This window comes from Onychostoma macrolepis, chromosome 12 (genome assembly GCF_012432095.1).
Source record: "Onychostoma macrolepis isolate SWU-2019 chromosome 12, ASM1243209v1, whole genome shotgun sequence".
In the NCBI taxonomy this organism is placed as follows: Eukaryota; Metazoa; Chordata; class Actinopteri; order Cypriniformes; family Cyprinidae; genus Onychostoma; species Onychostoma macrolepis.
The window spans coordinates 947,350-963,587 of record NC_081166.1 but is presented as its reverse complement, the minus strand read 5'-3'; the positions used below and the strand labels follow the sequence as shown (position 1 = coordinate 963,587).

At 35.1% G+C, this 16,238-nt stretch overlaps 1 protein-coding gene across 1 annotated transcript; it reads right to left on the bottom strand.

Annotated features, from left to right (window-relative positions):
- Positions 1–8,865: 8,865 nt before the first annotated feature.
- mmp21 (matrix metallopeptidase 21) lies at positions 8,866–16,238 on the bottom strand. Its single transcript, XM_058794285.1, has 7 exons — positions 15,994–16,238; positions 14,450–15,077; positions 13,559–13,698; positions 12,737–12,878; positions 11,706–11,963; positions 10,976–11,148; positions 8,866–10,463 (listed from the first exon to the last, which is right to left on the bottom strand). Exons 1-7 carry the CDS (start codon positions 16,141–16,143, stop codon positions 10,179–10,181), a joined length of 1,776 nt encoding a protein of 591 aa, XP_058650268.1. The 5' UTR covers positions 16,144–16,238; the 3' UTR covers positions 8,866–10,178.

The following is a 16,238-nucleotide window of genomic DNA, read 5'->3' as shown; positions in this document are numbered from 1 at the left end:
CAGATGAGCGGGAGTATATATATATATATATATATATTATAAGCTCAACTACAGTTGACATGAATTATTCACAGATGTCTTCTGTCTTGTAAATGTTTAATGAAGACAGCCGTCAGATTAATCCATATCTGTATTCCTCTGGGCGTCTTAAATACGGATCTCATAGAGTCTACGGAGAATCATGACAACAGCTCAATGATCCTCATCACTGGACAAACTAGCTCTGAATGAATTCACATCATTTAATGGAAGCTTTAAAGGCCATATTTTCAGATTTTCTGCGTTGCAAGATACTAAAGAAAACAAAGCATCCCTACGGACCACTTTTGATGAGTTAACATGTTTCAGCGGTTTAGTCCAGGACTAATGAAACTTTACTATGAAGTTTAGCTGTGAGAAAACTGCAAAAAGTGATGTTCTCATTCAGTATTTTGGTCTTGTTTTCCAGCACAAATATCTAAATCAAGATGCATTTACTTGAGAAGCAAAAGTAATGCAAAAATATGCATCTAAATTGAGTTTATGCCTAACAAGAAAAATATGTGCAAATGGGGTCTTAATTCAAAAGGAAACATGATTTTTTTTTTTTTTTAGATGTTAGTTCTTGTTTTAAGCATAAACTCATTTTATTTAGATGCATTTAGATGCTTCTCAAGTAAATGCAGATTTAAGGATGATTAGGTATTTGTTCTGGAAAACAAGTCAAAAACATTTGAACAAGAAGCATTTTGTGCAATGAAGAACCTCACACCCAGACATTTATGAGGAGATCTTTACTGATGTTCACATGAACCTTGTGTTTGAGGATTCTGTCAGATATTTATTTATTCTAGCTGAAAGCTTCATCTATCAATCTGCCAATGAATTATTGAACACTTTTGTTCTCGAGAGTGTTTTTCTCATGTGGTTCGGCTCTGCAGCTCAGAGACTTTTATGTCAAATTTACACCGGCTCAGAAGCGCTTCTGAAGCGGCATTTAGACGTCTTTACTCAGACTGTTTAAAGCTGCTTAGAGGCGGCATAAATGCATTTCCACAGTAATCAGAATTGAATACTTTGATATAGGAGCTGAGGTGGGTCAGAGCAGGCTTAACTCTGTCTTGTTTTTAATGTGGCATTTATTACATCTTTGAGCAGGCACAGAGCAGCCTTAACTCAGCTGTGTAAAGATGCCTTTAGATTCACTTTTCAAACATGCGATGTATTATTCAGCTCCATTCACACCGAAGACATCTCGCCTCTGTCCAGAGCTGCTCATTTGCATATTAATGAGAAGGAAGGGGAGGGGCTTTGGCAGCTGTTGACCAAGACTAACAAATAGTGTCTTAGTTTAAATTACACTGAACAAATGTATAGACAGAGAACGTGTCTTTTCTTCTGCTGGACATGTGAATGAGAATAATTACTGTACCAACAAGAACCGGCTCTCATGCAAACAGGAGGCTCACCACGAATCAATTCTGCTAATTATGTTTGTAATTTAGAGGCTAATGACATGCTCGTGAGCTGGAAGATTGCGTCTGTGAGTCTCTCTTCAGGTCGAGAGCTGAAGTCAAACTCACGCTTTCATCTCTGAGCAATAACAGATGAAACATGTTCTGATGTAAAAATTAAAAAGTGAACATTTAAATGCAGAGATACTGTAAGACTGAAGACATTTATGTTAAGACATGTCTGAGATGATGTTAATGTTTAATTAGAATGAATTAGGTCACGAGCTATATTGTTTGCTGTAGCTTTTATGAATCATCTAAATTGAGTGTTTTAATGTTTTTGAAAGAAAGCTCTTCTGCTCACCAAGGCTGCATTTATTTGATCAAAAATACAGTAAAAATTGTGAAAAAGTATTGTGGTTTAAAATAACTGTTTTCTTGGTGAATATGTTGCAAAATGTAATTTATTTCTGTGATTGAAACTGAATTTTCAGCATCATTACTACAGTTTTCAGTGTCACATTTATTATAAATGTATTATCGTCAGTGTGAAAAGAGGTTGTTATTTTTGTTAACTAAAACTAAAAAATTATACATTCAAAGCAACCATTAACAGAAATGACATAAAATATAAAAATATGCTTTGTAAATATTTTTATAAAAATTATTATTAAGAATTTCTATAAATATTTTTTAGCTATTTGCCAAAGCAACATTTCTCTTTTTGTTTAGTTTTAATAAAGTACTAAAATAACTTACACTAAATAAAGTAAAACAAAAATATACAAAATTAAATAAATAAATAAATAATAATAATAATTACAAAAACAAATGAATTACTAAAACTTTAACTTAAAATTAAAATGAAAAGTGATAAAATAAAAGAATTAATTCAAAACCAAAAACTATAATAGTTTATCAATGATAGTAAATTATTCTGCTTATTTATTTTATTTTTATTTTTTTTGATGAATAAAAAGTTCAAAGGAAGAAATATTTATTTATTTATTTAATTAATCGATTTAATGCATGCTTGTTGAAATTAAACACGCATTAACATGTGTTGCATCAGGTTTGATGTTGAATAAGGTTTCAGAGATTCAATAAAAGGAAATATTATTAGTGTACAACAACCGTGGCTCTATTCCTCACAGAAAGATATGCTTTGGCTCAGTTTTCTGGTCCAAGTCACCAATTATTTTCACTGTATGTAAAACAGCTTATTTTTTACCTTAAATTTCTCCTTTTGAGTTTTATTGGAAAAGAAAAACAGGTTCAGAACAGGTATGTGATGGCAGAATTTTAATTGAAGGATGAACTATTCTTGTAAACACGATCATTTATTAGTACAGTGATTATCAGCGTAATGAACTTGTTAAACGAGGTGAAAGTAATGCAGAGGAAATGATGATGATGATGAGTGTTTTGTTGTTGTTCTGCTGTGTTTGACTGTAATGAATCGGAGAGCCATCGTGTCAGAAATCATACACTGCTTTTATCTATCAGTGATGATTTCCAGCAGATGTTAACGGCCTTGTCTCATTAGCACACTCCTGAAACACTGATAATTGTGTGTTTACACTCTGGTGTGTGTGTCCTGTGGGACGTTTATTAAGAGCCTGATCATGAAACACGGAGACTGTAGCTGGGATTTGATCATCTTTGCTCTGATTGAGTCGTGCTGCAGGTCATTAGGGGAGTATTTGTTAGTCTCATTAATATGCAAATGAGCGGCTGTGACAGGCATTCAGTGACGGCGTGTAGCTGAAGTGATTCTGCGTGTCTTATCTGTGTTTAGCCACTGAATCAAACATGTAAGCGTGTGTCAGGAAGCGTTACGGTGATACACACATTAACAATGTGTGTGTGTGTGTGTGTGTGAGAGAGAGAGAAAGCATCGTGTTTAACCATATTCAGTCTTTTGCATAAAGGAGAAAAAATATCTCATGCACAAAAATCTACTGATTTTATTTCTTGTTCCTAAATAATAATTTAGATCTGAAGTGTTTTCCATCATGCGCTCTGTCTCATCATCAGAATATCATATTTGATGAGTTAATCACTAAAGCACCACTGAAGAGCTTTAATCCAGTTTAGCATAAAAGAGATACTATTATAGTTTTTTATTAATATTTTGAATTAGATTTTATTTTTATATATATTTGACTTAAAATTCTAGTAATTTAGTAATAAAATTGAGCTGTTCTTAATATTCTCACCATGTCAGACTACGTGAGCCATAAAAGCCTGATGCATCAAATATGATCATAATATCAGACACAGATTATTCCTCACATGCAACAAAAAACACAAATGCAAACTTCTTCAAGTAAACTTTTTCATTCGTAGCTTTGATCAGGGTTCGATTTTAAATCTGTCATATGTTCTCAGATGTTCAGACCAAGCATGCTTCTGTGTGGCTCAATGTGAAGTTTCTTCTCTGTGTTGAAGGTCAGAGATTCAGATCTTGGACTGTTTGACCTGAACTGAGCTTCGTTTGACCGCAGGAGATACGATCGAACACTGAGATCATCCACTCATTGGATTGTGCTCCTGAATGAGCGTGACAGATAAAGCCGGTGGTTTGAGGGTCTCTGTTTATCTCTGTTATGGTGTCTGTTCTTCAGTGTGCGGCCGGCCTGCGCGGGCCAGATAACAAGGTCATGTGACCAGAGCAGAAAATAATGAAGGACAATAAGAGCCGTAACGACATCATTATCACCCGCCTGCAATGACACACATTTGGAGAAAGTGGAATCGCCCTCATAATCATTTTCTTTGAGACTTTCTCCGGGTGGGACGGTGCGCTTCATCTTTATGAGGCGAGAGAAAAGAGAGACGTTTACATCACGCTTCACAGAGCAGAAGAAGATCCACTGCGTCTGCAGTATGTACTCCGTGCAGTATGCATGCATGCTATATACTGAAATCATCAAATGTCATGCAAAATTCAGAATTAGCTTCCTTTTCATTGCACACAATTTTCACACATTTTCAAAACTTCACACACAAATCCAAGAATTGCACACAGAATGCAAAATGCCTCGCATCTCTATAAATACCTCAAAATGTCACAAACACATCTCAAAAGCAAACATTTGCAAACACTTTTGCCATAATATTAACTCCTGAACACTGAATTGTCGTATTTAAAGCACGCTGATTACACTGAATTGTTTCACAATTAGCCAATTTATGCTGATCCTAAGGAATTCAAATTAAAACATTGTGAATATATAATTATTTAAATCAAATTAAACTGAACTGGAATTTGAATTGGAATGAAAGGATGAAGAATTTACTGAGTTGTAATACAAAGAAATGTATCTTAATGTATCTGTCTGTGAGGCATATAAACTTTTAAAGTCGTAAAAGATAAAAAAAAAACAAATATTCTACATTTGTACAGTACATTTAAATTAAAGTTGCTATTCTGTGTCTTATTTTTTATCTGAATTTAAAATCTCCTCCTTCACTCAATATTTGGTCAGACAGCCAAAAGGGAAGATATTTTATAATAATTTAATTAAAAATAAAAATGATTTTTTATTAATTTTTTTGATAATGTATGTGATGCAAGCAATATATACATTTCAAATACTTAATTTCATTATACTATATGTTTTACCAGTGACATCTGTAAGGACTGTTAGTGTGAAAAATAATATTTTAGATGAGAAGCAAACTAGTGTAAGATGTTGCAAAACTTGTTTTAAGAATATATCATGATTCAAGTTAACATTTCTAACCTCACTGGCAAACAGTTTTGATTTATGCAAACTGAATATCTAATTTTGCATAAAAATAAATGCATTTTGTTTTAAGGATGTTCATTTACTGGAAAAGACAAAATGATTTTTTCAGTGGAGGCTCCTGAAACATCTACACAAAACAAGAAAAGTGACATGGAAAAAACATGAACTTGTTTTTGTTGTTTGTTTTTTTAAAACATAATTTTAGGTTAAAAATGTAAAAAAGAAATTGTAAAAATGTTAAAATTTTAGGTCCTGTAACTAAATTGTATTTATTTAATTTAATTTAATTTAATTTAATTTAATTTAATTTAATTTGTTTGTTTGTCTGTTTGTTTGTTTGTTTATTATTTATTTATTTATTTATTTATTTATTTGTTTGTTTGTTTGTTTGTTTATTTATTTATTTAATTTAATTTAATTTAATTTAATTTGTTTGTTTGTTTATTTATTATTTGTTTGTTTGTTTGTTTATTTATTATTTATTTATTTAATTTAATTTAATTTATTTAATTTAATTTAATTTATTTAATTTAATTTAATTTAATTTAATTTAATTTAATTTAATTTAATTTAATTTGTTTATTTTTATTTTATTTTATTTTATTTTATTTTATAATTATTATTTTTATTATTACTTCTTTTAAATTTGCTATTTACATCAATAGTCTCGATAAACGCGTTCTAAAAGTAAGTATAAATAAAGTAGGTAAAAATCATAATAAAGTTGATGAAAACTGACAAATCGAAGATGAGATATTAGCTATTGGTATATGTAATTTGTGCCTTACACACAGGTGAATGCTGGGAAACGTCTGCAGACGATCTGATGAGAGCAGCGTCAGAACGAGTCCGAGACACAGAGAAAGGATCGGGACGCTTTCTGCCCCATTTTCTGACTGTTTGCCTGAAGGATGGCAGTCACACGCCGCCCAGAGTGATTCAACCTACTTTACAAACCAGCATCACTGCGCAGACAAACACAGTCACTGCTTCAACAGAGAAAAACACTAACCAAACCGTGAGTGTAAAACACAGCCATACCAGACAGAAGGACTTAAATGTGACCCTGGACCACAAAACCAGTCATAAGGGTCAATTTTGTGAAATTGAGATTTATACATCATTTGAAAGCTTTCCTGACCTAATTAATGAGTGTCCATGGTAATTAACAAGTGGCTGGAAAATGAGAGCAAAGGAAAAGAAACTAACCTGAACAGAAGTGTGACAGACTGGAGATGATCTGACATGAATGTGAGAATATTCTGGAATATCTGATCTGAGGAACGCTCTGGGAAATGAGTGGAAAATCACCAAAACCATTGTGTTGTGAACTCACCGTGACCCCAAGAATCTGAGGAGAAAACAGTGTTTGAGTTCTGACTTATTCAGTCAAACATCATCACACGACTGATTATATTCACACAAATCAGCTTTAATATGAATGTTAAGATACAGAGTCACGTGTCTTATCAGGGTGAACGTTCTGGAATATCATCATCATCATCATTTCATTAGGTTTGAGCTTCGATTGACCGCCTGGAAGCTCATTATTCTGATGTGTGTGTGTGTGTGTGTGACAAGAAATTACTTCTCTGACCAATATATTCATCAGTTATCACTGGAGAACAAGCTAATAAAAGCTTCACAAAACACAGACTCATTTCCAGTGTGTCTGTGTGTGTGTGTGTGTGTGTGTGTGTGTGTGTGTGTGTGTGTGTGTGTGTGTGTGTGTGTGTGTGTCCCATCAGCCCGAGCGACGCTGTAAACAATGTAATTCTGCATGATGCTCTGAGAGTTTTCACTCAAGCGTTTCCATAGCAACAGCTATTTCACAGTCATATCTTTACTGAAAAGGTAATATGAGACGTAGAGTATTCCTCACATCATTACTGTGGTATACACACACACACACACTCCCTACATTCTTCAGATTAAATATATCAAAGCCTTCCTTTGGGAACATTTACACTGCAAAAACAAACAAATATATATTTTTTTTTTCTTAGTATTTTTGCCCAGTCTTCCGTCAAAAATATCTCAAAATTCTTAAATTAAGATTCATGAACTTGAGAAGCAGAAAGACTTAAGATATTAAGTTTGGTTTTCTGAAATAAATGATCAATATTAAGTGAGTTTATGCTTAAAAGAACACAAATATATCCACCGAGTCAGAAAAATGATCTTCTTTTCTTTTTGAATGAAGTAGATTTTTTTGCCCCAAATAACAGATATTTTGTCTTCTTTAAAGCATAAACTCACTTCATTTTGGCTATTTTTTTCTAGAAAAAAATTGCTACAGAATTTTAATTAGACATTTTAATGGAAAACAAAATATTTAAAATACAGTGTGAGTCAGGTGTATTTGGAAAAACAAGTAATAAAGTTTTTCCTTTAATTCTGAAAATGCAAAAATGTATTGAACTAGGTATTGTGTTGCTATAATTAGCTTTATATAAAATAGCAGAAGTCTATGGAACATTTCATTAAATAAACGTGTGTATTTGTACAAAATAAAAATTATTTTCTGTTTTCGCTTTACTTTTAATTGAAGTCTTTTATTTTATTGTGTGTTTTTGTTGGGGGGGGGGGATTTTTTAAATTTAATTTATTAGTTTTAGTTATTGGTGATGAATACAAATGAATATTTAGATGAAAATATTGTTTTCCAGTGATTAGTAATTACTGTAATTACTGGATATACATTTTTAAATTCCAGGGAGTATTTTTTTATCATATTTATCATACTCATATTTATGTGCATCTTATATAATCATTAAAAACTAAGACAGGTCATCAGGTTCTTGAATTTCCTTGAGGTTCTGTAGAATTTAATTCTACAGGATGGGAAGCCTTTCAACTGATTAAAACCTAATTTTTTTTTAAATGATACACTAATTAATAAATCAAACGAAATGCATATATCATATGTTAGCTGAGGAAAGGCCAACAGAAGAGAATTCAAAGAGGTTATCATGCTAAATGAGTAAATCTTTTAATAGAAATGACAAAAACTGCTGTGTTTGTAGATGCAGCGGCGCCCTCTGCTGGTGAGAAAAACACTAACCAGAACGTCTGTACACAGAATTACATAAAACAGATATCAAAAATGGCAATGCTTTCATGCATTTATAATCAACAAATTAGAAACACCTTACTCTTCTGGTTATTATTTTAATTGCATTCATGCAATGATCTATTTCTAAGAAGAAATCATCAGTTCTGAGTATCTTACTCTCCATCACTACCGGAATACAATTATTTCCTAATCAGTTCCATGCCTGTGTTTTCTATCAAGTGTCATCAGCACAGTAATATGCATGCTTTTGCTAATGTAATCTGATTCCAGCCTGCATGCTGCTGACTCACGTTATTAATCACATGAATGATGAATTCATATTTTGACTGACTGCATTATCAGGGAACTGATTTCTGTGGAATCTGCTGCAGGATGATGCACTAATATAATGAAACCACATACATTTACTCACTGCAGAATAATGATAAAGCATCCATATATTTTATTTTATTTTAAGTTAAAGTTTATTTTGTTCAGAGATAGAATGAGGTTATTACACGGTTTAAAAATAAATAAATAAAAAGTTGAGCCTTAAAGTTAAAATTTTAAGTTGGCTCAACTTTTTTTTTTTTTTTTTTTTTTTAAAGTGTAATATGCACAAGTCGTTAAGCTTCATAAATTAGTGCATAAATAATTCTCAGTGTCATAATGTTTTTGTTTAAGATAAACAGAGAATCACCACTGCAAATAAAAAAATTAAAAAACTTAATTATTAAATTTCAGAACATCTGCAGAGGATGATATATACAGTAATGTACCGTAAATGTCAGCTCTAACAGAGTTTGAAAGGGTCAGCATTAGTAAAGGAATTAAATTAAAAGCAGCTGTTGCTTGATATTAAAGAATCTGTATGAAAACATGTTTAATAATCCTCTCAACACACGATAGTTTATCATTCTGAATATTAAACATCAAGGCTAAATTACTTAGATATACATCAGACTTAAAGAATATTAACTGCGCAAACTCACGTCTTCAACTGCTAATATGAGATTACACACGGCGCCATGTAAACCTAATGATTTATATGATAAAAAATAAATAAATAAATAGACAAAACATGAAACATCCACTAATGGTCAAATTAGAAATGCATTCTGAAAGAACATGTTTATAACAAACAAATAACTTAATAAATATGGAGTCATATTCCAGCAAACAGTATAAATAAATACATGTTTTTGTCAAATCTTGTGTTGCACTGCATTGACACACAAACATGCTTTTTTTATATAAACCTCTAACTCCCAAAAAAAAAGAAAAAAAAAAAAAAAAAGGAAATGGAGATCACCAACAAATCATTTCAAATTGATTTTGTTCTTAATTGTATCATAATTCACTCACTCTCAGGCCAACTAAGATGTGGATATAAAAGTGCATCTCCTGTTATATCTATAGCTGTTCTGGCTTGTAAACGCTGCTTGATCTGCAGATTTCTCTCCTGATTCACACCAGAACACTTTTTCACTGAAGGAAGCGTTATTATGGATTATGGACTCATATTTGAGTTACAAACGTCTTAATGCTGGATTTGTTTCAGCTTTTGATGTTAACTGATGGACTGGAGTGGTGTGGATTGTGATGTTTTTAATCAGACTCTCATTCTGACGGCACCCATTCACTGCAGAGCATCCATTGCTGAGACATTCCTCCAAATCTGATGAAGAAACTCGGATGATCTGAGGGTGAGCACGTTTTCAGCAAATGTTCATTTTTGGGTGAACTATTCCCTTAAACTTTCATCTCTGGAGACTTCAGTTACAGTATATATTTGAGCTCAGCGGACACCAAAAAGTTTGTGAATCCCTGATTCAGATGAACGTCCTCTTAGTGTTCGTTTAGTTTGTGCTCGTATAAAATCAGCAAAGTGCTGCAGTCTTCCTCCTTCAGTGCGTGTCTGATCCGAGATCAGATTCATCTTCTGCGCGCGGTTCTCAGAGAGCTGCTGTGAACGTCGCAGATGTCGAACCACTGCTGCTCCACGTCTCTGCGAGGCATCAGCCTGCGATCTCTGCCGCTCACCATCCTCCAGAACCACGAGCCCTTCAGCAGGAACACGGTGTTGTGAGTGTACGAGAAATACGCCGCGTCCAGGTTACTGACGGGATGGTTTCCGGGGATAACGGCGGGAAACACATCCGTGATTTTTTGTGGGGAAGAAGCAGCCAAGCAATTCATGCGCACATCAAACCTGAACACCTGCGAATTAATATTGTGCAGTTACTATCATCCTACTAGATCACCACTATACGCTGGCACTAATATGCATTAATTCATGCACAGATAATCAGGAGTTAATATGAAGAGTTTGTTTTTTTATTATGTTATCATTGTGTTTTATTTAGTGCTGGGCATCCAAAATAAAAGTTTTTGTGTATAAAAAAAAAAAATGTGTACGGTGTATATTTATATGACATATATATACACACGTAAATATTTTTTAAATATATACTGTGAATTAATACATTTAACTAATAACAATTTATTGATTACTTAATCTATGAATCATATAGAATGTTCATTAGTTGCTGATGCAGTAATCATTAATAAATAGTTTAGTTCTTCATGAGTTATACATTAACTTGTGATTATCTTTGCATTACTTAAGAATGAATTAATGCATATTAGTGCCACCGTATTGTTACCGAACTATCTGATTTGTCTCGTTATCTTTCATCTTGCATGTTAATTGTAGAATATTAGCAGCTTACCTGTGAGCCCTTGAAGAAGTAGATGTGAGCGTCTCTCCGGTCGTAGTATGCTGTGTCCACTGGTCCAGACACGCCGGGAAAGCCTTCAGAGATCAGACGAGGATACGAGCGGCCGTCTGAGTCTTCAGTGAACACCTGATCATTCTCGCTGTCGTAACACCAGTACTGCACACCTGAAACGTCACATCAAGAAAATACATGCAAACATCTCAAACACTGCAGAAATAGTGTAGTAGGCACTTCTGTACAGCAGAATACAATTCTGAATTTTAAAAAAATACATATGTAACAAGAAATAAACAGTAAATTTTTTAAAACCACAAATGTGCATTATGCAATGAAACAATTTTTTTTTTTTTTTTAAAATGCAAAAAAAAAAAAAAGTCCAATGCTAATTAAGCGAAATACAAATGTAAAATTAAAATATGCAAAAAAAAAAAATTATATATATATATATATGCGCATGTGTAAAAATACAAAAACCCTGCAAAATACAAAATGAAAAATACAAATGGAAAAAAACCTGCAAAAATGCACAATGCAAGATGCATGTAAAACAGGTGAACTGCAAATGTACTGTTACAAAAGTACACTGTTTGCGGTTCACACAGAGTTCTCTGTTTAGAGAGAACTTGTGCTGTAATCTCGGTGCACTGCATCTCTCTTTTAGTTTTCCAGCTAAGATTCTGTTTTTGTACTCAAATGCATGCGAACAAACTCTTAGGAATACCTTTAAAGAAGTAGACCGCGTCAGTTCTGCGGTTCCACACGTGAACGTAAGCGTCCACGCCGCTGGAGGGCAGCCCGTGCCAGCCCGCCTGCACCGCCACCGGATCCCCGTACCGCGTCCGGTTATTACGGTTCTCATAGAGCCAGTACCAGCCGTCACGCATGAAGTAGGAGTTAAAACGCACCACCACCTCGCCATACGGTGTCTGCTCCTTCCTGATCCAATCAAACACGGTGCTGAAGCGACCCTTACACACACCTGACAGAGAAAACACACAAAACTATATTTATGCTGTAAGAAAACAAAGCCATTGTGATACTGCGATATTTCCAACTCAAATTTACAGTAGTGTAATGAAAAACAAATCTCATTGACATTAATGCATAACATCCACATACTGTATGTGACCCTGGAACACAAAAGCAGTCATAAGGGTCAATTTTGTGAAACTGAGATTTATACATCATTTGAATAAATAATCTTTCCATTGATGTATGGTTTGTTAGGATCGGACAATATTTGTCCGAGATACAACTATTTGAAAATCTGGAATCTGAGGGTGAATCTAAAATCTAAATATTGAGAAAATCACCTTTAAAGTTGTTCAAATGAAGTTCTTAGCAATGCATATTACGAATCAAAAATGAAGTTTTGATATTTACAGTAGGAAATTTACAAAATATCTTCATGGAACATTAGCTTTACGTAATATCCTAAATATTTTAGCAAAATGTATAATTTTGACTCATACAATGTATTGTTGGCTATTGCTACAAATATACCTGTGCTGCTTATGACTGCTTTTTTGCTGCAGGGACACATATATACAACAGATACTATAATATTGTATACTATGGTTACTGTATTGTACCTGACAATATAAATATTGTATGCATTGCAGTGTTTACATTACAATGAGAATTTGGGTTGGAATGTTGTCATGAAAACGGTCATAATGTGTAGAAACCTTAAAAAAGGCATAATTTTCTTAATGCATGTATATAATAACAAATATAAGCTCTAGCGCTCACCATACAGGCTCTGAATGGATTTCCGGTCCATCCAATCGATCTCAAAGCCGGCGTCCTGAGGAAGGTAACTGGGCTGCATGATGGATCCGGGCCGGTAGATGTGAGGAAGCCCTAAAACATGACCGATCTCATGCACCGCTACCTGAATGAAACACACGACACGCTACAGTCAGAGATTCAGATCAGAGACTGAGATTCAGATCAGTGATTGAGATCAAATATTCAGATCAGAGATCCACAAGCATCCGTTTCAGAGAATACATTAATAAAAACATGCTTGAGTTTTGCATTGCATTTAATTTTCTGGCACATTGATGTCAGCGAGTATTTATGTTTTGTTTTTTTAAATCAGTGGACATAAAATGGTGACCTTACTAAATTTGCAATTTTTACATACAATAAATGTTTTTTTTTTTTTTATATTATAACCCTAATCAAACATCAAAAATGGATTAATAATACAAGACTACACAGTCCCACCAATATGCACAATCACTGACATGACAAAGCTTGACTATTAAATTACTGAAACAATATAACTATTTTATAAATTTAAATTTTCAGATTTCTTTTTATTTTACTTTATTTTTATTCTTAATCTATATAATATTGTATTATGTGCAGAGAGTTGTATCAGGTATGTCACTGCACGTCATACCTTGTATGGTTGTGTATTTTACCAATAAATCTTGCAACTTTGAACAATTAAAACAAATGCAAATTTTTTTTTAAAACGATTTTGCATTTTTTCAAGATTTTAATTGAATCTTTTGCTCAACAAAGTGAGCCTAGTCAGGTGTGTGGAGTAGTTGTGTGCGTTACCTTGAGAAGACTGATCCCGCTGCCGGTGTTTGGGACGGTGAAGTGTTCATCATCGTCAAAATGAATGTCTCCGAGGAACCAGGCGTGAGCGAACTCTCGTCCCGCGCCGTCAAACCGCTGAGAGCAGCCCAGGTGACGACCTGCAGAGGATTCAGAGAAGGGTTTTTTTTTTTTTTTTTATAAAGTTGAACTACAGCGGTGGCCAAAATTATTAGATCACTTGTATTATCAGCAGCTAAAAAATGGTTTAAAGTCAGTTGTTTCTATCTTCTGCTGGAGTGTGTCAGGAGGAAATATCAGTTTACGTTTCCAAACATTCATTTAGCCATTAATTGTAATAATCCAGTGAGATGTTTGAGATCTGATCATCATCATCTGTCTGGAGTGACATGAAGAAACAGAACAAACTGAGACTAAATCCAGAAGAACTGCGTCTCTGCTTCAAGAAACCTCCTGCGAAGCTCCTGAGAAACTCTGCTCGAGTGCAGCGAGGACAAAACCTGCTTTAAACACGAAGCTTGCTCACAACACGTGGATTTACTTTAGTTCATAGAAGTTCATTTATGAAGAAAATCTATTTATGACATTATTTTGACAGCATCCTCATTTTACAGCTTAAAGTGCCTCAATCTGTTCACAGCGCTGGAGCTTCGCAGGAGGTTTCTTGAAGCAGAGACGCAGTTCTTCTGGATTTAGTCTCAGTTTGTTCTGTTTCTTCATGTCACTCCAGACAGATGATGATGATCAGATCACAAACATCTCACTGGATTATTACAATTAATGGCTAAATGAATGCTTGGAAACGTAAACTGATATTTCCTCCTGAGACACTACAGCTAATCATTTTGGCCACCGCTGTAAAGTGAATGCTGCAGAACTTCTAGTACTGACCCGTCCCGAAGCCCAGCCGGATGTCGATGTCCTCCAGAGGCGAGTGAGTGTCCTCCTGGAACTGCAGCGGAGAGACTTCGCTCCACATGCGAAAGGCCAGTCTGAAGATGTACTTCTGCTCGTCGATGGACAGCTGACTGCTGTATCCTTCTCCGATCAGACGCCACTTCAGGAGGCTCTTGGAGAAGGCCATGTGTCCCTTCCATTCGCTCGCGTCTCTCTTCCTCCTGTTCCTCAGAAGCACTGCCAGGTGGCGCTGTTTCTGCACACGAGGTTCAGTGTTATTGGCAGCATCGGTGTGATTGTGTGTTGTGGTGCTGTTGGACTCGACCGTGTCGTTTAACGTTTGTTCAGTAGCCTCCAGTTCCTCATCCTGGTCCGGGACGCCACACCTGGGTTTATTCATGGCTGCTTTAGTGGCATCATCAAACACACCTGTGACGGGCAGACCGGACACCTGCTGGAAGTCCTTCAGGGCCGAGATGAACCGGAGATCAGGACTGCTGGATCTGGACGCGGTTCCTCTCTCCTGAAGCACCAGAGAGAGACTGACCTCCGTCTCAGCCGCTGGGATCTGAGCATCATCACCGTCTGCGGCCTTTATGAAGCCGTACTTCGACAGAAACCGCTGGAATGATGCAGAAACACACAGAGATCAATATGCTTGTCAATAACTAACCTAAATAAATAATAAAATGTCACTACTTGCTCTACTACACTTTAAAAGTTCAAGAATAGAGCACAGTGATACTGATAAGCAAGCATATAATGGTATTCTAGGCAATTGTGTGCTTCTAATTTTACAGCAACAGCTTTAACAGGACCCTTTTGGATTCTGTGTATAAGGCAAGGTTCAAAAAGAAATGATTGATTGAGTCAATGTGGAAGAACCTGACTGGTCTGCAGAAACCTCTGCTGTGACTTTAACAGCCAAAAACTCATCACCAAACACCAATGACTGGTACATATGAATACAGTCATTTTAGACACTTCCGAAACTGTTGCAACAGAGATGGAAATACAATTTTTTAAATGCATGAATTATGGTTCCATAGGTTTGGAAGTGCTTTTTCTGTTCTAAAGAAGAGGGTGCCAATACTTTTGTCCATATAGTGTATGTACCAGTCATTGTGTTTGGTGATGAGTTTTTGGCTCTTAAAGTGACAGCAGAGGTTTCTGCAGACCAGTCAAGATCTTCCACATGGACTCAATCAATCATTTCTTTTTGAACCTTGCCTTATTCACAGAGACATCGTCATGTTAGAATAGAAAAGGGTCCTGTCCAAACTGTTGCTATACAATTAGAAGCACACAATTGCCTAGAATATCATTATATGCTTAAACATTAAGATTTGTACTCATGGAAATTACTAAAGTAGTCAAACCTGTTCATTAAAAGGGGTTTACTTTTGGAGGATAGATAGACAGATAGATAGACAGATAGACAGACAGATAGACAGATAGATAGATAGATAGATAGATAGATAGATAGATAGATAGATAGATAGATAGATAGATAGATAGATAGATAGATAGACAGATACCTGTGCAGTGTGTGTGTCGGTGATGAGCTCCGCCTGATGGATGTTGTTGATCTCCTCTGAATGATCTCTGCTGTGGAAGACTTTCTCCGCGCTGATGATGAAGATGATGGTGGTCCGGAGGATGAAGAGCAGCCGGATCACAGCCAGCATCGTGTGTCTCTGTCCCGCGCCGACGAGAACGAGCTTCAACTCCGCGCGCTTTATAGTGTCGTGAATGAGCTCAAGCGCTCGCGCCTCAGTGTGAA

What these genes read in the sequence shown, in the direction of transcription:
- mmp21 (XM_058794285.1), bottom strand. Translation starts at nt 16,143, where the DNA reads ATGCTGGCTGTGATCCGGCTGCTCTTCATCCTCCGGACCACCATCATC. An exon ending in CCGGCTGGGCTTCGGGACGG is followed by an intron (nt 13,699 to 14,449) that starts GTCAGTACTAGA and finishes AATCCTCTGCAG; the next exon opens with GTCGTCACCTGGGCTGCTCT. An exon ending in ATCCATTCAGAGCCTGTATG is followed by an intron (nt 11,964 to 12,736) that starts GTGAGCGCTAGA and finishes TTTCTCTGTCAG; the next exon opens with GTGTGTGTAAGGGTCGCTTC.